We start from the raw sequence: 25,809 nt of genomic DNA on the forward strand, positions 1-25,809 counted from the left end.
CATTGAGAATAACAAGGAGAATCTAAGAGAAAGATTGTCAAGCAAGACTTCACTTATTTTGTGTTGAATAGTGCTTCATGTATAGAGTAAAAAATAGATGTTATAGTAATAATTTGAGAATTGCTTTGAGAACTTCATTAGATTCTCTACAATTGCAATCTATACGCCCCTCTTTTTGTTGTAGTGTTATTCTCCCTTGGCTTTGTATTATATTTATTTAGTATTTCTTTTTAAACAATTAATTGTTAAGCATAGAGATGAACTTATTATTTATACTATAATTAGAGCACATCTTGCAAGGAGGTATAGTGAGATATAAGACATTTGGTTTTTAAGAAATTGCTTTTGTGATAATTTGTCTAATTAGCTATTTTGTATTGAATATTGCTTCATTAAAGAACATGTATAAAGTAAAAAATAGATGTTATGGTAATAATTTGATAATTGCTTTGAGAACTTCATTAGATTTTTTGCAATTGCAGTCTATACACCCCTCCTTTTATTGTAGTGTTATTCTCCCTTGGATTTGTATTATCTTTATTTAGTATTTCTTTTTAAACAATTAATGTTTAAGCATAGAGGTGAATTTATTATTTATACTATAATTAAAGCACATCTTACAAGGAGGTATAATGAGATATAAGACATTTTGTTTTTAAGAAATTGCTATCATGATAATTTGTCTAGTTAGTTATTTGTTTGATTATTTTTAAATATTTATATATGTTCCAAAAGCACATTTTTTTTTTCAAACTACTAATTTTTAAATCATCTTTATTCATTGCAACTTATTGTCAAATTCAAAAATTAATTTGCAATTTTAAAATAAATTTATATTAATTAATATATTCATATTCCGATCCATCGCTCATGTCTACAAACTTGTTAACACCAATAGATGTTACTTAAAATAATTACTTAAATTTTATTAAGCACATAGGTAATTAATAAGTATAAAATAATAACGTAGACTAAAAATAATATTACCTCCAATCCTTATTATAAGTAATATAAAAAAATCATCAAGATCAAGAGAAAAGTAATTAAATTGGTTTTTTTTAATTAATTTTGTCATAAATTCTAAGTTTATTTCCAAAGATAACCTTTTATTTTAAATGGTTGTTATATTTAATGATAGTTATAAGTGAAAGTGAATGTTTTTTTTTAATGATATAGTCCCACATCGGTTAGGAAGGGGAACGAAGCATGCCATATATATGGGTGTGGATACCTTCCTCGTGAGGAGGCCTTTTGGGGTGGCATGCGTGTCATCGCCAGAAGCAAAACCGTGAGGCCGTGGGCCAAAGCGGACAATATCCACATGCGGGTTGCTTGGGCTGTTACATTGGTATCAGAGCCGGGACCCGGGCAGGTGTGCCAGCGAGGGCGCTGGGCTCCCCGAGGGGGGGTGGATTGTGAAGTCCCACATCGGCTAGTAAGGTGAACGAAGCATGCCATATATATGGGTGTGGATACCTTACTCTTGAGGACGCGTTTTGGGGTGGTGTTGGCCATTCCCGAGAACAAAGCCGTGAGGCCGTGGGCCAAAGCGGACAATATCCACATGCGGGTTGCTTGGGCTGTTACATTGGTATCAGAGCCGGGGCCCGGATCGGTTAGGAAGGGGAACGAAGCATGCCATATATATGGGTGTGGATACCTTCCTTGTGAGGAGGCCTTTTGGGGTGGCATGCGTGTCATCGCCAGAAGCAAAACCGTGAGGCCGTGGGCCAAAGCGGACAATATCCACATGCGGGTTGCTTGGGCTGTTACATTGGTATCAGAGCCGGGACCCGGGCAGGTGTGCCAGCGAGGGCGCTGGGCTCCCCGAGGGGGGGTGGATTGTGAAGTCCCACATCGGCTAGTAAGGTGAACGAAGCATGCCATATATATGGGTGTGGATACCTTACTCTTGAGGACGCGTTTTGGGGTGGTGTTGGCCATTCCCGAGAACAAAGCCGTGAGGCCGTGGGCCAAAGCGGACAATATCCACATGCGGGTTGCTTGGGCTGTTACATTTGGTATCAGAGTCGGGACCCGGACAGGTGTGCCAGCGAGGGCGCTGGGCTCCCCGAGGGGGGGTGGATTGTGAAGTCCCACATCGGCTAGTAAGGTGAACGAAGCATGCCATATATATGGGTGTGGATACCTTACTCTTGAGGACGCGTTTTGGGGTGGTGTTGGCCATTCCCGAGAACAAAGCCGTGAGGCCGTGGGCCAAAGCGGACAATATCCACATGCGGGTTGCTTGGGCTGTTACATTGGTATCAGAGCCGGGGCCCGGATCGGTGTGCCAGCGAGGGCGCTGGACTCCCTTGAGGGGGGGTGGATATAGTCCCACATCGGTTAGGAAGGGGAACGAAGCATGCCATATATATGGGTGTGGATACCTTCCTTGTGAGGAGGCCTTTTGGGGTGGCATGCGTGTCATCGCCAGAAGCAAAACCGTGCGGCCGTGGGCCAAAGCGGACAATATCCACATGCGGGTTGCTTGGGCTGTTACAGAATGTATAGGAAATAAAATTAACAATTAATTAAGAGTATAATTTTTTTTAAGTTTTGGCTTAATTGCATTTTTGATCTCTCAAGTATTGTAATTGTGCAATTTTGATCCCTAAGGTTTTAATTGGATAATTTTAATCCATAAAGGATTGTAATTGTGCAATTTTAGTCCTTCAATTTTTAATTGAACAATCTTAGTCCCTCAAATATCACAATTGTACAATTTTAATCTCATATTAAAAATTTTATAATTTTAAAATTTTAATATATATATATATATGATATTTTAAAATTATACAATTATTTGCTTAGTTAAATTAACATATATTATAATTTTTGTTAATGTAGCAAATGATATATTTATTATTAAAAAATAAATAAAATTTATATATTATTAATATTTTAATATTACTAATAAATTAATATCAATAATATTTTTAGTATATTTATAGATAAACTAATAATTTTATAAATATAACTTAGTATATATTAATATACTTTTACAAAAATATAAATATATTAGATAAGATATGTATATTTCTAATTAATATACTTATATTTTTGTAAATATATTTGATAATATATTTATAAATTTGATAAATATACTTATAAATATATTTGATAATAATTTATATTTATCAAATTATTAGTTTATCTATAAATATACTAATAATATCATTGATATTAATTTATCAATAATAATAAAAATAATAATATATAAATTTTATTTATTTAGTAATAATAAATATATATTATTTGATACATTAATGAAAATTATAATATACGTTAACTTGAATAGAAAAATAATTATATAATTTTAAAATATTGTATATATATATGTTTATATATATATATATATTAAAATTATTAAAAAATTTGAGGGACTAAAATTGTTCAATTATGATATTTGAGGGACTAAAATTGTTCAATTAAATATTGAAGGACTAAAATTGCACTTTTGCAATCCTTTAGGGACTAGAATTACCCAATTAAAACCTTAGGGATCAAAATTGCACAATTGCAATACTTGAGGGATCACGACTGCGATTAAGCCTTAAGTTTTTCAAGAGATGAGAATATAAATTTTTTTTATCAGAATTACAACAAAACTTGGAAACTAAAAATATATTTAAATATATATAATTACAAATGCAAATATGTGATAAAATTATTCTTTAAAGCATCAAATTTATTAAATTCATATTTTTAATTATCTTAAAACATTTAATATATAGGAGCATTAGCAACATAATCTGTAACACATTGCGCTTGATATAATTTCTCTTATTGTTAGAATTAATTGAAAATTACAAAATCAGAAGAATCAATAAATGATGACATTCTGCCTAACATTAAACATAACACAAGGGCAATGTCAATGACGATACAAGAGGAGTGAGCATGAAGTAAAGGTAGAAGGCCTAAGCTTCTATTAATAAGTTATAGGCTTGTTACTTAGCCCATTTTCTCTTTGTGTATATTTTTTATTATAAATATTTGTCTTTTATTTTTAACCTTGTATTTTGGTCAAGTAATATAAAAAATCTTGTCCTTGTAATTGTTTTTATTTTAGGAGTGCAAATAGTAGTTTAGGAAGGGTGCAACTAATATAGGTCATGTTGAGCAAGCTTAGATGGGTTAAAAACCATTTATTATGGGCCCATGTTTTAGGCGTCCACTTGCTCAAGCAAGTGGCTTGACATCCAATACATGTGGGGACCACATGTCCCCAAGTTCATCCAAGTGGCCAACAAGCCACATAGTTTTTTCTAGTCACACCAAACATGCTTATACACATGAAAAGCCTCCATTGGTTCTTTTAGATCTAGGATGGTGACACAAGTCACACTTTCCTCACTTGCCTACATGGCAAGATCTCATTCGTCATTATAGATCTAAGATAGTGGCATTTGGAGGGAGTTTGGTCGAATTTTGAATTTGAACTAGGATTAGTGTTCTTGAGTTCAAGTTAACTTAAACCATAATAACCTAAGTTAGCTTAACTTGCACAACAAGCCACTAAACCATATATATACTTGTAGCCTAGCTTGGTTTGTCACTTTTGAGTATTTATGAGATTGAAACTTGATTTTTCTCTTTTTCAAAAGTCTTAGTCCCCTCTTGGAGACATTTTTCCTTGATATCTTTTATCAATAAATTTTCCCCTATGGTGAGGTCTTCCATTCTTGGTTATCTTCTACCTTGGAAGTGGCACGCCTCCATCTCTCATCTCCACCATCATTTTTGAGTTTGAAGCTTGGATTCGCCATGGAAAAAGATAAGGAGCATCAAGTAGACTAATTGATCAAGAAGATTCAACAATCATCTCTCCAATAATTTTCATCAATAAATAGGGTGCGAGATCATCAATTTTTATATTTTTTTTACTAAATATCAATCAATTAAAAAAAGTGTTTAAAAGAGTGTATTAGAGAAAGTGTTTCTAGCATTTTTATTTATTTTATTCATGAACATGGTCTATTCAGTATCACAAAGCTGACAATTCAAGATTAATCTACACTCGTGAGACATGACTTTTTCCGACCAAATACTATTTTAACACAAGCACCAAGTCGACCTCCCATGTCCCAGGATAGACCTTACAACCACTAAATTAAAAGATTCAGTTTCTAACATTTTGTCTTTAATAATACTACCTTCAATCCTAATTATAAAGATCAAGAAAAGTAATTAATGTAGTTATTTTCAAATAATTTTATCACAAATTTAAGTTTTATATTCTAAATATATTATTCACTTTAAGTGATTTTTATATTTAATGTTAGTTATATATAAATGATAGAAAATTATGTCAAAAATTTATGAAGGATGTAAAAAAAAATATTAATCCTCAATAAATTTAAAATTAATTATTATTAATTGTAATTAAAACTAAAGAAAATTTAACAATTTAATTTAGTTAAGGCTTAATTGCACTTTTGATCTTTCTAATTTAGTGTAGGAGTAATTTTGGTCCTCATAATTTAATCGCTTAATTTTTGTCCATAAATTTAAATAATGGGTAATTTTAGTCCCACAAACAATTTACTATCCAAAATTTAACAGACATTAATGATGTAAATTTTATGCTAAATAAACATTAATTATATATCATTTAATTTCTTATGTGTCAAATTATTTAATATTCAAAATTTAAAAATTTTAAATTCAAATTCATTTTCTCATCCTCCGTACCCTTCCCTTTTCATTTTGTTTTCAATGTTATTTGAATTTAAAATTTTTAAAATTTGAATATTAAATAATTTGACACGTAAGAAATTAAATAATATATAATTAACATTTATTTAACATAAAATGCATATCATTAACGTCTGTTAAATTTTGGATGGTAAATTGTTTGTGGGACTAAAATTGCCCATTATTTGAATTTATGAACCAAAATTAAACAATTCAAATTATGAGGACCAAAATTGCTCTTACACTAAATTAGGAGGACCAAAAGTTTAATTAAGCCTTTAATTAATTATTCATAATTATGACCCAAAAGGTCAAAACATTTACAACATATATCCAAAATGATAATAAAAGTTAACAACTCTCGAGTATCGAACAACTAACCTGTATGCTAAGCGATGGTGGCCCTACCACTACATCCTATATGAATTACTCTCCAATATTCTTATAAATTGTATTCAACCATTTCTTATATCAGAATGATGTGAGAAATATTCAAGATTAAAATTATATTATTTTTGTTCTTACCGGAGATCGGTCGTGAGGGACGATCTATTGGGCAAGATTAGTGAGCCTTCTTTGCTGGGTACGTCAGTTGCTCCGAAGTGAGGGTGGTACCTACAAAAGAGACTCTGATGCTAAAGTTAGTCTTTGATAGTGTAATCGTCTCATATATGTAGTGCACGTACCTTGATGTGAATTAGGGTTTTTCTCTTATGCGAGGGTAACGTTGATTTGGGCCTGAGGTTGACCTCGGCCCGGTAGATAGTGGGCCTTAGCTCTAGTCGATGTCATGTGGCGTATATCCGATGTCATTTAGTGCTTTAGTATCGAGATCAAGCTCGACTCTCGACACGGATAGTACACTAGCCCCCCGAGCTCTGAAGACCTCGTGTTGAGGAGCTGATGCCGAGTTTGGTGGGGGGTCGCGACTCTTTGTCTCTACTTCTTGGGCAAAACGCCATGTGTCATAAAGTGTCGCCTCGTTTCCCGAAATGCATGGGCGGCTTGTAATGAAGGGTGGCGGCTTGTAATGATGGGATGCACCCTGTCATTATGAGCTTCATTTAATGCTCTACCTCCCTTTTGTCGTTTTCCACATTTTAAACATTTGGGCTCTTTTTCCTTGTGCATTTGGTTTCCCATTCGCGCGTAGCTTTTGCTCTACACCCTTCCCACTCCGTTCTTCTTCTCCATCGTCGCTTTCAGCAACGTGTTCACAGTTGATCGCCGTTGACGCCTAGTGTGTTATCAGTGTCCAAGGAGTACTAGGTACTTCTTCTCCTTCATTCCCATTTTTCCTTTTGCTAGTAGCATACTGAGCGATGGCCGGTGAGGGTGGTCAGGGCACGATTCCCCCTAGGGCTGCCTCTGGGTAGGCTAAGGGGAAGGGTAAGGCGAAGGTGGCCGCCGCTGACGGCGAGCCAAAGAGAAGGAGGGGGGTAATAACCCCAAGGATTCACACCCCACCATCTCTGTTCCTGGGTATGAGTGGGTTAGGGGAGATGTGGGTACCTTCGAGAGTAGGTTCAGGTCTTATCACGATGTGAACTCTGCGTGCAGTTCACTCGTGATTAGTAGGTTGCCTGTTTCCGAGCTCATCCGGGTTGAGCCTTGCCAACCTGGAGAGCGTGTGTATATGGCGGGTACTGTGAACTCCCCATTCTTCTACATGTACTGCTATTTATTTAGGGACCTCGGTGTTTTCCTGCCCTTCACCGAGTTCGAGTGTGGGTTTTTGAGGTTTGTAAATGTGGCCCCTTGTCAGTTGCATCCTAACAGTTGGAGATTTTTGCGGGCCTTCGAAGTTTTATGCTCGGCCTTAGGGATGAGGAAGTCACTTTCTGTCTTTCTTCATTTTTACCAACTTAAGTTGGGTGAGCCGCCTCTAGGTTGGGTTTCTCTGAGTGGGAGTAAGGCTGGGGGGTTATTCCAACTTTACTCCCAATCTTATAAGAACTTTAAGGAGGAGTTCTTTCGAATCCGACCTATAAACAATAATCTGATGACCGAGGAGGTTTTCCATTTTGGGAGGGAGTCGAGGTTCCCTTTCTTCTGGCAGTAGAGGCTAGTGAAGTTTAACGAGACGAGCTGTATACGTTTATCGGACTCAGACAAGGATGACATTGCCGACCTGGAGGAGTTTTTGCACCCTTTGGATAGCAAACTCGTGTTGTCCATGGCAGGTTTGAGGAATAAAGAAAGGGGGTTGAAGCGTGAGTATTTGGGTATTATGTTTATTGCTTTTCTTCTAAGTTGTGTTGTTGTCCTAATCATTGTGTTTGCCATGTTTGTTTGCCGAGTTGATGGGGAAGAGTAAATGGCGCGAGCTCAAGGCAAAGTTCAACACCGAGGAGCTCGAGGTGCCCGAGCCTGGTGAGGAGGTCGCCCCTCTAGATACTTGGCTTAAGAGGAAAAAGGGGCTCGACGAGGTTGGGGAAGCCTCGAATCTTGTAGTTTTGGAAGAGGTGACTTCGAAGATCACCAATCCTCCTGGTACAATTGATCTGACCGGAAGTCCTTGGGTTGAGTCACCATTGAGGAAATTCGTGGTGGAGGCCATTCCGCTAACACATGTATTGCATTTATACTGGTTTATTTGCTTTCTACATTTTTCATGTGTAACTTAGAAAAAATATTGAGATGTATGATATTGTCGTAGGCGACTCTGACATCAGCCTTGGTCGGGGTTAGCAGAGGAGGTCCGAGCTCTCCCGCTTCCAACAACGGCCCTTCTGACCCCTACCTCAGCGAACCCTAGTGCTTCCTCGGTTTGAAGTCGAGGTGCATTGTCCAGCGCTTCGACGTGAGCCGGCCTTTGGCGAGGTTGGACCACGTCAACATTACTCCCGATGTGACATCATTATGGAGCGCTAACCTCATCGCCGAGGCATTCTATAAGGAGGATCCGGCATTCGTGGCCGAAAAGGCCATGATAGAAAAGGTGGGGCTAGTGGAGGGCCTGGACTTGAAGGAGGTCTTCATGCAAAGGTCGATCGCCATTGTGGATCATTGGAAACGACATTGGCAGAAGCATGAGACCGAGCTAGAGAGAGCGCGAAGGGGCGCAGGGGAGCTTCTAACTTTGAAGAAGGACTTCTCCAAGTCGTAAAAGTCGTTGGAGGTTGCTATGAAGGCCAATGAGGCCTATGCCACCCAGGTGGGCGAGTTGGTTGAAGCTATGAAGTCAGCCAAGGGCATGGCTGAGGTTGCGTCGGGTCGAGTGCGACTGCTGGAAGGGGAGAATGTTGCCTTGAGAGCCAAATTACAGGCGGCCGAAGAGAAACATATTTGTGATGAGGTTCTTCTAGTTGGCAAAGGCAAGGAGGTAAGTTCCTTGAAGTTGGATCTTGAGGTGTTGTCTTCCTCAAAGAAAGAAGTGGAGAAGACTCTTCATGAAACTGAGTGCGCCGTTATAGTTGAACATAAGAGAGGATTTGCCAAGGCGGCTCGCCAGGCCCGATTGATTGCTCCCATGGTGGACTTCTCGCTGATGCACATTGACAAGGATGTACAAGATGGGAAATTGGTGAATGAGGATGACCTGTCTAAGAGTGTTAGCGAGGATACTGCTGCTTAAGCCTTTATTTCCGCTTTTTGTTGTAATAGACATAGCTTATTTTATTTGCCTTTGGTGTTGTATTGAACTCATTATTTTTGAATGAATTAATTTGCCATATACATATATTGCTTTTCTCACTATTGTTGGTAAGAGATTTTCTGCTTTAAGCATTCGAGATTCAAACTTGACCTTTGATTTTCGCGTTGGGGCTCGTGTTTGGCCTTAAGGTTCAAACTTGACTAGTAACATATTTTGCGCGAGGGTTCAAATTTGACCTTGATTTAATACGAATCGTGCCAAGGTTCGAATTCGACCTAGGATTAATATGAAACGTGCTAAGGTTTGAATTTGACCTTGACTTAATATAAATCGTGCCAAGGTTCGAGCTCGACCTTGGCTTAATATAAATCGTGCCAAGGTTCGAACTCGACCTTGGCTTAATATAAATCGTGCCAAGGTTCGAACTCGACCTTGGCTTAATATGAAACATGCCAAGGTTCGAACTCGACCTTGACTTAATATAAATCATGCTAAGGTTCGAACTCGACCATGGCTTAATATAAATCGTGCCAAGGTTCGAACTCGACCTTGGCTTAATATAAATTGTGCCAAGGTTCAAACTCGACCTTGGCTTAGCAAAATATGGATCGTGTAGCCGAGGTTCGAATTCGACCTTGGCTTAATATGAATTAGACAGTGTGAGGTTGAAAAAATATAAGTAAAGTGAGTCATTCTTATTGATGTGGTGGGTGTGCCTCGTTAAAAACCCTCTCAGCCAAAACCCATTTTTTTTGTTTTTTCGGACAAAAGACTGAGTAGGGAAAAGAGTGCAACAACCCATTTGTACAATTCAGCTGAAATAAACCTTGAGGTGAGTGGCATTTCAAGTTTTTGGGATGGTTTTGTCGTTGAGTTCTTCTAGTCGGTATGTCCCATTTCCCAGGTCGTCGGTTACTCGGAACAGGCCATCCCAATTAGATGCGAGTTTCCCTTCTGATGGGTCTCTCCTTGCTTCGCCTTGTAGTCTCCACACTAGATCTCCAACTCGGAAAGAGCGAGGTCAGACTCACTTGTTGTACCTTCTAGAGGCGCGGAGTTTGCAAGCTTCTTCTTCAATCCGAGCCTCCTCTCCGAGTTCGTCTATTAGGTCAAGGTTGGTTGTTGTTTCTTGAGTGTTTTGCTCACTATCAAAGGTGTGACGCCAATGAGATGTCTCGTCGACTTTGACTGGGATCATGGCGTTGGCTCCGTAGGTCAACCTGTAAGAAGTTTCTTGAGTCGTGGATTGGGGGAGTGCAATGATATGCCTAGAGAATGTTGGGGAGCTCGTCAACCCACTGTCCTTTGGCATTTCCTAGTCTCTTTTTAAGTTCTTGGAGTATGACCTTGTCTGTAGCTTCGGCTTGGCCGTTGGTTTGGGGATGTTCCACCGAGGTGGGGAGGTGCTTGATACCGAGCTCTTGGAGGAAAGTCTCAAAGTTCTGTGCGATGAATTGCCTGCCATTATCGGTGATGAGGGAGTGTAGAATGTCGAACCTGCAAATGATGTTCTTCTAGGTGAACTTTTGCACGTTCTCGGTGATGATTTTGGCGAGTGGGCAAGCTTAGATCCACTTGGTGAAGTAGTCGACAGCGAAGAGGAGGAATTTTAACTGGCCTTTCGCGACGGGGAATGGTCCGAGGATATCCATTCTCCACTAGGCAAAGGGCCATGGGGACGCCATTTTGTGGAGGACTTTGGGTGGCTGCCGATGTGCGTTGCCAAACTGCTGACATTCTTTGCACCTTTGTACGTAATCTTTGTAGTCGGACTTTAGCATGGGCCAGTAATATCCAGCTCAGATTACTCGTGCTACCATGAAGCATGTGCCGGAGTGCATGCCGCAGATGCCTCTATGAATTTCATCAATGACGTAACTTGCCTGAGACTTTGTTAGGCACTTGAGCAAGGGGGTTGAGAGGCTTCTTCGGAAGAGCTCTCTTGTTACAATAAAAAATTAGGACGACCTTACCTTGGTTCTCCGAGCTTCATCCTTGTCTTTAGGTACTGTCCCGTCCTGTAAGTAGTTCCAGATGTTGGTCATCCACTCCTTATCTTCAACGTCGTTGACGTCGATGACCTTGGCGTCCAAGCTGGGGGAGTTGATGGTCTCTTGAATGATGGTTTGATGCTGTCCAGGGTGCTTTGTACTAGCGAGCTTGGACATGAGATCGACCCTGACATTTTGTTCTCGGGGCACATGATGTATGGTGAACTCCTCAAAAGACGAGGTCCATGGGGACACGGTGTGATAGTACCTTTGTAGTAGGGCGTCCTTGGTCTGGTAGGTCCCGCTGAGCTGTTCTACCATGAGCTTCGAGTCGCTGTTGCAACTTACCCTTTGTGCTCCGATATCTCGTGCCAACCTCAATCTCGCTAGTAATGCTTCGTACTCTGCTTGGTTGTTAGTGATTGGGAAACCAAATTTGAGGGATTGCTCAATGATGACCTGGTTGGGGCCTTCGAGTATGATTCATGCGCGTCCTCCTTTAGCATTGGAGGACCCGTCAACGTGTAGGGTCCAGGTTGGACATTCCAGTGATGAGGCCGGAGTGAGCTGAACCACGAAGTTTGCTAAGCATTGAGCTTTTAGGGGTCCTCGGGATTCATATCGAATGCCGAACTCCTACAACTCTACCGACCATGAAATCATTCGTCCTGCTAGCTTTGGCTTTCTTAATATCTGCCTAATCAGGTAATCGATCTTGACGACGACCTGGTGGCTCAAGAAATAAGGTCGGAGGCATCATGCTGCCGTGATGAGTGCCAATGCCAGCTTTTCAATTATTTGGTACCGCTTTTCTGTGTCTTGAAGGACGCAACTGATGAAGTATATGGGAATTTGTTTCTTGTGGTGTTCTTGTACTATGACCATACTGATGGCGTCCTCTGCCACATCCAAGTAAAGGAGGAGGTCAGCGTGATGGTTCGGCTTTTGCAAGACCGGCGGGGTGGCAAGGAAACCCTTGAAGCTCTTGAACGACTCTTCACATTGGTCGGTCCACTCGAAATGCTTAGGTTTTCACAGTAGATTGAAGATAGGTCCTACTTTTTCTGCCAACCTGGGGATGAAGCGAGAGAGATAGACTAACCTTCTTGCCAAGCATTGGACATCCTTGACATTTTGGGGGCTCTACATCTGCATGATGGCCTTGCACTTTTCTGGGTTGGCCTCAATCCATCTTTTGGTGATCATGAAGCCGAGGAACTTACCTCTCTGGTCCCCAAAGACCCACTTTTCAAGGTTGAGGCGCATGTTGTGTTTTCGTATCTAGTTGAATACCTCAGCTAGGTCCGCAACATGGGTGTCGGCCATGTGGTTTTTACGACCATGTCGTCTACGTAAACTTCCATGTTTCGTCCGATCTGCTGGTGGAAGACCTTGTCCATCAGCCTTTGATAAGTAGCTCCCGCATTTTTGAGGCCGAAAGGCATCACGCAGTAGTAGAAGTTGGCTTGGTCGGTGATGAAGAACGTGTGCTTCTCGTCCAGTGGGTACATCATAATCTGATTGTATCTAGAGTATGCGTTCAGAAAGTTGAGGAGGGCGTGACCAGATGCTCCGTCAACGAACCTATCAATGCTTGGTGTGCCGCTTATGCCGCATACCAGTGATGTAACAAGCTATATGATGAAATAACTTATTTCAGGTGTGTCGCTTAGGCCGCATACTAGTAATGTACTGAAATATTTTAGGTGTACTTTAGGGTCACCAGTGATGTAAGCAGCTAACAAGGTGTACCTTAGGATGACCAGTGATGTAAGAAGCTAACAAGGTGTACCTTAGGGTCACCAGTGATGTAACAAGCTATGAGAAATGTGAAACTTCCGTATGGCGCCACATGCATGCATTTATGAGTTGAGTCCATGACATCATTGGATTATAAATGAGTGTATATGTGATATTGATTGTGTATGTGTATTATTTACATGTGACTTATGTTTGTTGTGTATGTGTCTGCTATCTAACCTTTATTTCTGCACCTGGAATCGGGTGAGATATTTCTCACTCCCTTGTTATTCTTGTACATGTTTAAATTGTGTTGCAGGTGATCATCATCATGGGGATGTCGGTGATGAGACTTAAGGTTTCAGGTTGGAATCTGGTAGGATATGTGACATCGGGGCATAACTAGGCTTAGTTCAGGATGTTATTGTTTTGAAAACCTTGGTTTCTTTTCTTTTGTAATTTCTAGCGATGGTATAACGTAGATAAAGCCTATAGTGAGTGTATGTGGAGAATTGTAAATTTTGAATGTTCTTGATGAAAGGCCAAAGTGTGCATCTTTGTTATATTTTTATTACATGATTTGGAAGTTATAAATTAATTCCTAACTAGGAGGCACTGTCACCTTTACTAGAATTAATCTATATTTTCCTTTATTATTATTTTTATATGATTTCTTGAGTTTTGATACTTACATGTTAACTTTTTATGATTTATGAGTTACGAATATGAATCTTCTACCTTATGATATATGAGACATTTGTTTTATCCATGAAAGATGTTATCAACTATGAAAGATTTTATTTACTTAGAAAGAAAAATAAAAAAAAATCATTTACATTTATTGTGTATTAATGTTGGGGTAGAGAGTGTCACACCTATCACATCTAAGAATGTTCATCCTATGCAAACCAGATCTAAGTCTAGTATTTCAAAACCCAACATTCATTTTTCTATCTTTCTCATTGAATTTGAACCAAAGAGTGTTAGGCAAGCCTTGAAGGATCCTAAGTGGTTAGCAGTTATGCAACAGGAATATAATGCTTTGATTAACAATAGTACATGTACACTTGTTAATCTTCCAGAAAACAGGCAAGCTATAGGTTGCAAGTGGGTTTTCAAAATTAAAGAAAATCCTGATAGTACTATAAACAGGTACAAAGCCAGATCGGTGGTTAAAGGATTTCATCAACAACCTGGCTTTAATTTCAATGAAACATTCTCTCCTATCATTAAACCTATGACTATTAGATTGATTCTCACTTTGGCTATTACAAATAATTGGGAAATTCATCAATTAGATGTTAATAATGCCTTTTTAAATGGTCTGCTTAATGAAACTATTTATATGTAGCAACCACCAGGTTTTGAGACTGACTCTACTATGGTCTGCAAGTTGAACAAATCCTTATATGGCCTGAAACAAGCTTTCAGGCAATGGTTTGACATATTTCAAACTACTCTGCTATAGTTTGGGTTTAAGGCTAGCAAATGTGATCCTTCTCTTTTTTATTTATCACATAAATGACAATGTTTTCTATCTTTAGTTCTATGTAGATGATATTATCATCACTTGAAGTTCATCTTAGTTTACTCAACACCTTATTTGTCAACTTAATGCTATATTTTCTCTAAAGAATCTTGGCAAGTTGGATTACTTTATGGGAATAGAGGTCAAACACCAGCAAAATGGTTCTATTCTCCTTATACAGAGCAAATATATTCGTGACATTCTTCAGAAAACCAACATGCTTGAAGCCAAACCTATTTCAACTCCTAAGGTTTCTACTTCCAAGTTATTTAAGCATGGGTCTGATACGTTGACTAATTTTACCTTCTACAGGTCAGTTGTTGGAGCACTGCAATATGCCACAATAAACAAACCTAAAATAAGTTTTGTTGTCAATAAAGTCCGCCAATTTATGGCCAATCCTCTTCAGAGTCACTGGAATGCAGTAAAAAGGATTTTAAGGTATCTTAAAGATACATTAAATCATGGTTTACACCTTAAGGCTGTTGGAACTCGTCAAACATTTCAGCTACATGCATTTTGAGATGTTGATTGGGTTGTTGATCCTAATGACAAAAGGTCAACATCTGGTGCAACTATCTTTTCTTGGACCTAATCTAATCTCATAGTGGTCTAGAAAACAACTTATAGTTGCTACATCAAGTACTGAGGCTGAATATCGAAGTTTGGCTCAAGCAACTATTGAAGTATTATGGATTGAAACTCTTCTTCATGAATTAGGAATTCCTTTCTCTATTCCAATTATCTAATGTGACAATCAAAGCACGGTCTCCTTAGCTCACACCCTTGTTCTTCTTTCTAGGACCAAACATATGGAGATCAATCTTTTTTTTGCTACAGAGAAAGTTCTTGCCAAGAAACTCAGTGTTCAACATTTTCTAACTCAAGATCAATGGGCTGATGCATTAAGAAAACCCTTATCATCTGCTAGATTTTTACTTTCGAGAGACAAACTCAAAGTTGTTGAGCTATCCTCTACTGCTCACCCAACTTAGGTTTGTGACGGGTATGTGAGTGAACTATAAAGAGAGCAGTTGTAAAACTAACTCTCGGATGGTTACTTTGTTATAGGTGTCTTTACTCTATAAATAAGTGGCTTTGCTCCACTAAAAAGCAATAAGAATCAGTTACACATTTTACAAATTTTCTTCTTCTCTTCTCTCTCTATCATTCAATTAATGGCATTTTTATTCTTACTAAATAGTTATAATGTTTCTAAAATTAAGTAAGTCCAAATGTGAAATGAACATCTAATTCTTAATGAATCTAGTGAGTTAGGTTTGGGGAGTTGATGTGATCGATGTTGTCTCCATAATAAAAAAAAATGGCGTTTAGTAAGTGATGTAGTACACACATAATTAAGTATTACAAGAAAAAAGGAAAGAGAAATCGAATTGGATAACTTGAGTTCATTTTAACACAAGTCAAGAGTAGAACTCGTGAAATAAAAATTGGAGGTAGCACTCAATTCATACATTGATGAATATCCTAAGAACTGGCATTAAACTAATTGAAACAAGTTATATCAAAATATCTACAAAAACTGAATTTAAAAATGAATAAGACAATGGAAAATATTGGCAGTGAAATAAAAAACTATTTGTACGAGTTAAATTAAATAAAATTGGATCAAAAACACACTATTAGATTTTAATTCTTTAGCAACACTTTCTTTCTCATATTTGTTAAAATGTTACTATATATTGAATAAATAGGTTATTTTGCAACATTTGTTTTTAAAATCATTATAAATAGAGTAACATTTTTTATTTCAATATTATTCTTTTCAATTATTTTTAAAATCAAAGTCTCAAATCGAGTAAAAAAAATGTCACATAGGTTGTTTTGCAACATTTTTTTTAAATGTTACTATAATTGCTTCTAAAATAAAAGTCTCACATCTAGTAAAAAAAGTATATTTCTCTCATCTTTAATTGTTACCCATAATTAAAGTCTCACATCGAATAGGTGAATGATTCAAAGAGTATATAATCATAAAGTTATACTTAAGATAAATGAACTTTGATATTTTATATATAATTAGTGGTGATTAATTAAGAATGTCTTTAATCTTTTCTTAAAGAACTCCTAGAAGTTTAGGATATATAAAAAATATAATAATAATATAATAATTGAATTTAATATTTAAATTAAAATTAATTATCATTTTATGAAGTTAACAAAAACTTAGCAACATCATTAAAATGTTACAAAAATGCTACTTTGATAATATTTGAAAAATGTTGCCTAATTGTGTAAAAATGTTATTAAAAAATTTTAGTAACATGGACTATATACAACATTTGATAATATGTTGCTAAAATAAATTAGTAATATTTATACACAATTAAGTAAAAATGTTATTAAAAAAATTTTAGCAACATAAACTATATACAATATTTGATAATATGTTGCTAAAACAAATTAGTAATATTTATACATAATTAAGTAATATTTTTTAGATGTTACTAAAAGTTATTTATGTTGTAGTGACACAAAAAATGCTTCGAATAAAAAGGAAAAGTTATTACTGTTTCTAATGATGTCAAAAGTTAAATAGGCGAAATCATCTTTAACTAAATAAAACTATATCATTTATACTTTATTCGATTAACGTGAAATGAATAAAAAAATAAAGTAAAAAAATAAAAATATAAGAGCAAAAATAAATTAGGTTGCTTGATTGAAGAAAAATAAATGAGTTAAAAATTAAAAGGTGATAGATGACATCTCCTTATTTATTCTTCTCTCATCTTTTATATATATATATATATATATATATATATATATATATATATATATATATTATTTCTTGCTCATTTCTCACCTATTTCTTTTTAATTAGACACCTATATTTCACTTTCTTTCTTTTTTAAGTCATTTCTCAACTATTTCTTTTTTCTCTAATTCAGACATAATTAATATGCATGAAATGATTAATGTTCATTGAAATCATAACAATAGTGTTGTAACATTACTATTATGTTAATTCCAACTATCATATATAGCAACATGTAATAAACAAATAATATAAGATAATTTTCTACAAATTATTATTTATAATAAGTGGTTGGTTTTTATAAATATATAAATATAAAATAGCATATACTTTTAGTAATCACTTTAATTAATATCTATTTTTAGTAGATTATTATACTTTTTTATTAATAATAAAAAAAATTAAATAAAATTAATACTTTTACCAACTTTAAAATTTTAAGGTTTAGACTACTTGTAATACTAATTAAATCAACATATTTTTATTACTTAACTTTAATTTTAAATTTATTTTTAATAAAAATATAAAGTGTCTTAAACAATTAATAATAAATAAAAGTTTATCAACAATAATATCTTCCTCCAAAGTAACATGTTATGACACTAACAATTTTTACTAAGCACTAATCATGTAAATGAAATCTTTGACTAAGGCAATGAATTTGTTTGCTTCGGATGGGTAAAAAATTTCAACTCCATGAGACCCATCTTCTACAAAGTCCTTCACCACTCGCACCCCTTTTTCTTCCATCAATTGTGCTAGCTCTATCTCACGATCCACAAGCAGGTCTTCACCATTTCCACTCACCAATACCCTCCACCCAAGCTCCTTCAGTTTATCAAATTTCTGAACCCCATTCCCTGACCATGGATTGCAATATTCATGGTCACGATCAGCACCAATTGGTAGTGCCAACTCCCACATCAAATCGGTAACACACAATGGAATTACTGGATTATTCTCGAGTCTTAACTCTGACTCGCTCCTCTGCGTTCCACCAAAGAATGGTTGACGCAATATCAACCCTTGGATCTTCAGTGGCTCAAGATCATTCACCTCTTCAGTTGCACGTAGGCCTGCAGAGAAGAAAGTATCATGACACTTTCAACATTAATTCACTGCAACACAAATGACTTTTAATAATATTTAAAAAAATATTATTTAATTGTATATAAATGTTATTAATTTGTTTTAACATCATATTATCAAATATTATATATAACTTATGTTATTAAAGACTTTTAATAACATTTTTATATAATTAGGCAATATTTTTTAAATGTTATCAAAATAATATTTTTGTAACATTTTAATGATATTGCTAAGATTTTGTTAACTTTATAAAATGATAATTAATTTCAATTTAGATATTTTAAGAGAAGATTAAAGACATTCTTAATTAGTCACCACTAATTGTATATAAAATATCAAAGTTTATTCATTTTAAGTATAACTATATGATTAATTATATATACTCTTTATGAGTCATTCATCTATTCGATGTGAAACTTTAATTATGAGTAACAATTAGAGATAAGTGAAATATACCTTTTTTTACTCGACGTGAGACTTTGGTTTTAAAAACAATTATAGTAACATTTTTCAAAAAATAATGTTGCAAAATGACCCATGTGACACTTTTTTACTTGATATGAGAATTTGATTTTGAAAACAATTGAAAATAATAATATTAAAATAAAAAATGTTACTTTATCTATAATAAGATTTTTCAAAAAAAATGTTACAAAAGAACCTTTTTATTCAATATACAGTAACATTTTAACAAATGTAAGAAAAAAATGTTGTTAAAAAATTAAAATCTAGTAGTGATTGCTTCCATTAAAATTATATAATTCTTGACATGTTTGAATATTTAATCTTTTTCTTTTAAATTTGTAAGTAAAAGAAAAGGCCTTTGTTAACATCCTTTTCTTTGTTGCTATTAAGAATGATTAAAATATTTATTATATTAAAATGAAAAATTATTAAATTATTAAATTTAATAAATATAAAATATTTTAATATTAGTTCTATCTTTCATTTATACTGGGGTTTAAGATAGTTTCACACATATTAAAGAACATATAAGAAACATAAACTATTATAATTTTAAAGTCAAATATTTTTATTTTAAATCATTATAAAAACCGTTAAAGAAAAATAAAGGTGAAAAAATATTAATTGAACTTTGAATTTGTAAAACATCAGTAATTTAAAAGAAAATTAAAACAACTATAAATATAGTCTTGAACATACTTTTAGCCTTTATAAAAAAATGATTTTTTATTTTAAATTTGATACTTTTTTCTTTATATAAAATTTGAAATCACTCTCTCTTTGTTTTTATAATTTATTTTTAAGATAAATAAATAATATTTATTTTCTAGATCCATTTCTTTTTAAATATCACATTGTGACAATGTAACACACACACATATATATATATATATATATATATATACTTATAAAGTGAAGAAGTTCTCACATAATATTTTTTTGCTCTTCTCTTTTTAGTTATTCTCATTTATCTTTTCCACTTTTATCTATTTACTGCACGCTTATACACATTGAGATATGGTTATTAAGTCTCTACTGTCTATTTAAAATTAATTGCTATCTTTGAAAATTAATTCTATACAATTTATTAAGCATCCAATATTCTTCTTCCTTTTAAAATCATTCCTCTAATGTGAGGTTGATTTTATAATTATAGATATGTATAATTATGTAATCACTCTATCATTTTTCTTCTCACATAATCTCATTAATCATAAAAATTATTAATACATGCTTGATATATTTGACAATGAAATCACAATGACATTTGTAGTAAATCTTTGCACGAGAATATTACTCCTTCCCAAAAACATATATTTCCTTAAATGATCATCTCTTTCAATTCTATGATTTATATGAAAGAGTCCTTTGATTTTATATAAATAAGACTCATTTTTCATATGTTCTTTTCATGCATTAATGTAATTGATATGCATTTAACTTACACCCATTCACATTCTGCATTTATCCATGTTCTCAATGAAACACTCAAGTTACAAAAAAAAAGAGGCACATTCTACATTTGTTCATATTCCTATGAAGCACTCATTCACATTCTACATTTGTTCATATTCCTAATGAACCACTCATTCACATTCTGCATCTTTAACTCTCAAACTTCTTGTCCATTCACCTTTTTCTATTTTCAATCAAACTATAAACCATAAACAAACCAAAATAACCTTTGTTTAACCCTCTCTTCATTTTTACTTAAACTAATTGTATTACTTTTGATTTTGATATGTATTTCACTGTATATTATTTGAGTGCAGATTTATGTTAAAAAAAGAGAGAATATGATGTCATTAACTTCAACCGTTATAAGTCGTCATTGCTTAAACTCCAAAGGCTAATAGAAGGCAATTGCTTATTTGTGGGTGAAGTCATAAGTGATAGAGGATGAAGAAGATAACAATCGGTGAAAAACGTGAAAGAAAGTAATATATATCATTCCATTAAGTAAAAAAAATGTATTTCATTTTTATTTTAAAGATTTTTGAGGTTGTAATTTGTTTGGTTAGGTTATTGAGATTTTATAGATTGAGTGACCTAAGATCACATTTGAGGATATCAAAAACTTTTACAATTTGATTTTGTGTGTGTGTAAAACATATTGGTGGTTATGCATAGTATAATGAACATGAGGTGAAAGATAGATATTATAAAATACCTCGCTCATTTTGTGTTGAATGGTGCTTCATCAAAGAACATGTATAATGTAAAAGATAGATATTATGGTAATAATTTGATAATTGCTTTGAGAGCTAACATTTGAGAACTTCATTGGATTCTATGCAACTGCAATCTATGCCCCTCCTTATGTTGTAGTGTTATTCTTCCTTGGGTTCGTTTTTATTCAATATTTCTTTTTAAACAATTAATTGTTAAGAATAGATATGAATTTTTTATTTGTACTATAATTAGAGCACATTTTGTAAGGAGGTATAATAAGATATAAGACATTTTTTTTAAGGAATTGATTTCATAATAATTAATCTTGTTAGCTATTTATTTGGTTAATTTTATATATTTTGTACATGTTCCAAAATCACGTTTATTTTTTGGTTTCAAACTACTAATTATTAAATCATCTTTATTCATTGCAACTTATTGTTAGATTCAAAAATTAACTTATGTATTTTAAAATAAATTTATATTAATTAATATATTCATATTCTCGTGCATCCCACGGGTCTACAAACTAGTTAATACCAATAGGTGTTACTTAAAACAATTTAATTAATAAGTGTCAAATAATAATATAGACTAAAAATAATATTACCTTTGATCCTAATTATAAGTAATATAGGAAAAATCATCAAGATCAAGAGAAAGTAATTAAATTGGTTGTTTTTAATTAATTTTGTCATAAATTCTTAGTTTATTCCAAAGATGCCCTTTTATTTTAAGTAGTTGTTATATTTAATGTTAGTTATAGTGAATGTATAAGAAATAGAGTTAACAACTAAGAGTGTAAAATAAAGTATACCTTGAATAACTTTAAAAATTAATGATTATTGTTTATAATAAAAAAAATCCTATTTTTTGCTTATAATTAGAACCAAAGGTAATAATTCGAGTTTTTTTTAAGAGATGAGAACATAAATTTTTATCAGAATTAAGATCAAAACTTAGGAACTAAAAACATATTTAAATATATATAATTACAAATATGAATATGTGATAAAATTATTTTTTAAAGCATCAGACTTATTAAATTCATATATATTTTTAAGTATCTTAAAACATTATATATATATATATATATATATATATATATATATATATATATATATTGGAGCGTAAATAACATAGTCTGTAACACACTACTCTTGATATAATTTCTCTTATTGGTTAGAAATAATTAAAAATTACAAAATTAGAAGAGAGAATCAACAAATGATGACATTTTGTCTAGCATTAGACCTATCACAAGGACAATGTTAAGGAGGATACAAGAGGAGTGAGTTTGAAGTAAAGGTAGAAGAACTAAGCTTCTATTAAGCTATAAGCTTGTTACTTAGTCCATTTTCTCTTTGTGTGTATTTTTATTTGTAAATATTTTTCTTTTATTTTTGACCTTGTATTTTGGTCAAGTAGTATATAAATTTTTGTCCTTATAATTGTTTTTATTTTAGGGATGTAAATAGTAGTTTAGAAAGAGTGCAACTAGTATAAGTCATGTTGAGCGGGCTTGGATAGACTAACAACCATATATTTGGGCCCATGTTTTGGGCATCCACTTGCTCAAGCAAGTGGCTTGGACGCCTAATACATGTGGGGACCACATGTCTCCAAGCTCATCCAAGTGGCCAACAAGTCACATAACTTTGTCTAGTCATACCAAACATGCTTGTACACATGAAAAATTCTCATTGGCTCTTTTAGATCTAGGATGATGACACAAGTCACATTTTCTTTACTTGTTTACATGGCAAGCTCTCATTGACCATTATAGATATAAGATAGTGATATTTGGAGGAAGTTTGGCCGAATTTTGAATTTGAACTAGGATTAGTATTTTTGAGTTCAAGTTACCTTAAACCCTATATATACTTGTAGCCTAGCTTGGTTTGTCACTTTAGAGCATTTATGAGATTGAAACTTGAGTTTTCTCTTTTCTAAAAGTCTTAGTTCCCTCTTGGAGACGTTTTTTTTATTAAGACCTTTTATCAAGAAATTCTTCCTTGTGGCAAGGTCTTCCATTCTTGCTTATCTTCCACCTTGGAAGTGACGTGCCTCTATCTCTCATCTCCACCATCATTTTTGAGTTTGAAGCATGGATTCACCATGGAAGAAGATAAGGAGCATCAAGGAGACTAATAGAGAAGATACAATAATCATTTCTCTAATAGTTTTCATCAATAAATAGGATGCAATATCATCAAAAAAAAATTCAATATATATATATATATATAGATTAAAAAGAGTGTTCAAAAGAGTGTATTAGAGAAAGTGTTTCTAACACCTCTCTCTCTTTCTTTTTTATCCATGGATATGGTTCATGCAGTATCTTAAAACAGATAGTTAAGGACTAATTTACATTCGTGAAACATGACTTTTGTTCACGAAATATTATTTCAACACAACCACGAATCATACTTGGTTGCACTAGGTAGACCCTCCCTGTCCTAGAACAGATCTTACAACCACTGAGTTAAGAGACTTAATTTCTAACATTTCTCTTTAATACTACCTTTAGTCCTAATTATAAAGATCAAAAAAATAATTAATGTGATTATTTTTAAATAATTTTATCACAAATTTAAGTTTTATTCTAAATATACTATTTACTTTAAGTGATTTTTATATTTAATGTTAGTTATACATAAATGCATAGAAAATTGGGTTAATAATTCACGAAGGATATAAAAAAACCTTCAATCCTAAATAAATTTGAAAATTAATTATTATTAATTGTAAAACTAAAGAAAATTTAAAAATTTAATTTAATTTATCATTTATAATTATGACCCACAAAAGTCAATTTACTCCATACATCTAAAATCTATACCTATTATAAAGAGGATAAATTTTGATAATTATCTCTTTAAAATGCAAAAAAAAAAATTATATATATATATATATATATTTTAAATAATTATTTGTAACATTTAATATTTATTATATAATTATTAGAGTGTTTCAATTTCTAAAGCAAGAACTCTAATCAATTAATTAACAAAAATTAATAATTCTCGAGTGTTGAACAGCTAACCTGCATGATAAGCGAGAGTGGCCCCAGCGCTATTCCCCATAAGATAACACTTTGAGTAGTCCACATATTGCGTCAACCACTCTTCGTCGCTCCTTCGGATCCACCGCAGCGCTTCCACGCCGTCGTCGTACGCCGCCGGGAGACGGTGCTCCGGCGCGAGGCGGTAGTCGATGGAGGCCACGACGGCCTCGGCGGCGTTGGCCATTTGGACGCAGAAATCATGGAACATGGGCGTAGCCGCACTCAGCTCCACGAAGCCGCTACCGTGAAAGAAAATAATGAGAGGAAGCTTGTTGGAAGAGGAGAGTGCTATTCGGGGCAGGAATAGGCGAAGCCAGGTGTTGTTTCTTTGGTTCATGGTTAGGTCTTTCGTCAGAACTGGAATGGGAAGAGAGGGATCCGAAGAGGCCTCGGTGCGCGGAACGGCTTTGTTTAATCGCGTGAAGGTGCCGTCGGGGTTGCGGATGAATCCAAGGTGTTGATAGGGGTCAACGCTTTGATTCGACATGGTGGAGTTCACACGGGATATAACTTGATTTAGTTTGGTTTATAATGAGACTCTAGGCTACGGGAACATACATCAACTATAGTAGTTTGAGGATTTAATTTGGGAGACAATCTAACCCTTCGAGTGATTATGAAATACTGGTTAAGAAAATAGTTATTAATTGAAAATTAATGATTAAACTAAAATTATAATATTTATCTACCTAACGAGGACAATATAAATTAATGAATATAATTCAATATTATAACATTTTTTTTTTAAATTGTATACTTGTTAGAACAAAATAAGGTAGTTCGAGAATACTCGAAACTTGAGGGTAATTGAAACCTGAGAGTACTCGAAATCGTGGAGATCGGAAAATAGTAATAGAGAGCTCTAAAAACATGCGAAGAATAAAAAGAATCGCGAGACACTTGAATACATCTTTCACGAATCACTCGAAATCCTTGAAACTGTCACTCATGAAATGTTTCACAGCTTCGCAACCTCTTAAAGTACAAGAAGAATCAGGAGATACTCGAATACATCATTCGCGAAGCACTCAAAATCCTTGAAACTCTACCACTCATGAAAATGCTTTACAACTTCTCAACCTCTCGAAATGAAGGAGTTAGAGGAGACACGGTTAAAAACAAGTCGAAGTAAAGAGACTACAGGGCGGTTTGGGGGGTTATAAACGGTTCAGGAAGTTATTAGAAGACGTGCATGAATGACCCACGATATGGAAGTTTAAAAATGGTTATACATTCATGGCATGCTAAATACAGTTATTATAATCCCTCAAATCTCTATAAATTAATGAGTCGTGTTCATGGAAAAAGGTCAAAAATTGTATACTCACGAAAGCTCACAAACACTCTCTGCCTGCACATATGGCTCTCGTGTACGAGACTGTTGAGTATGATTTCTTGACCACCTTTTTTTTTTCTTTGTAGTTTAGGTCTAGTGTAGTTTAGTGTTGATTGCTAATTACTCATTATTATCCTTATGCATTGTAATTCTGTCATTATTGAATAAAGGATATGATTTCTACAATTAATATACATGTTGTTTATTCGATTCATGTTAATGTTCATATGCATGGAATTGGTTGTATGGTAAATATTAATGAACATCCGGAGATTCTGGTATGTTAAGCAAGTATATTTGTACCCTAAATAACTAACTCTAAATGCTGTGTGTATGGAAAT

The 25,809-nt window shown here is 34.2% G+C and overlaps 1 protein-coding gene across 1 annotated transcript; it reads right to left on the bottom strand.

Moving 5' to 3' along the window:
* Window positions 1-17,865: 17,865 nt before the first annotated feature.
* LOC109818728 (carboxylesterase 1) lies at window positions 17,866-24,718 on the bottom strand. Its single transcript, XM_083073401.1, has 2 exons — window positions 24,112-24,718; window positions 17,866-18,412 (listed from the first exon to the last, which is right to left on the bottom strand). Exons 1-2 carry the CDS (start codon window positions 24,617-24,619, stop codon window positions 17,952-17,954), a joined length of 969 nt encoding a protein of 322 aa, XP_082929527.1. The 5' UTR covers window positions 24,620-24,718; the 3' UTR covers window positions 17,866-17,951.
* Between the last annotated feature and the right edge of the window lie 1,091 nt (window positions 24,719-25,809).

This window comes from Cajanus cajan, chromosome 1, assembly GCF_000230855.2.
Source record: "Cajanus cajan strain Asha chromosome 1, NIPB_CcT2T_4, whole genome shotgun sequence".
NCBI classification, from domain to species: domain Eukaryota; kingdom Viridiplantae; phylum Streptophyta; class Magnoliopsida; order Fabales; family Fabaceae; genus Cajanus; species Cajanus cajan.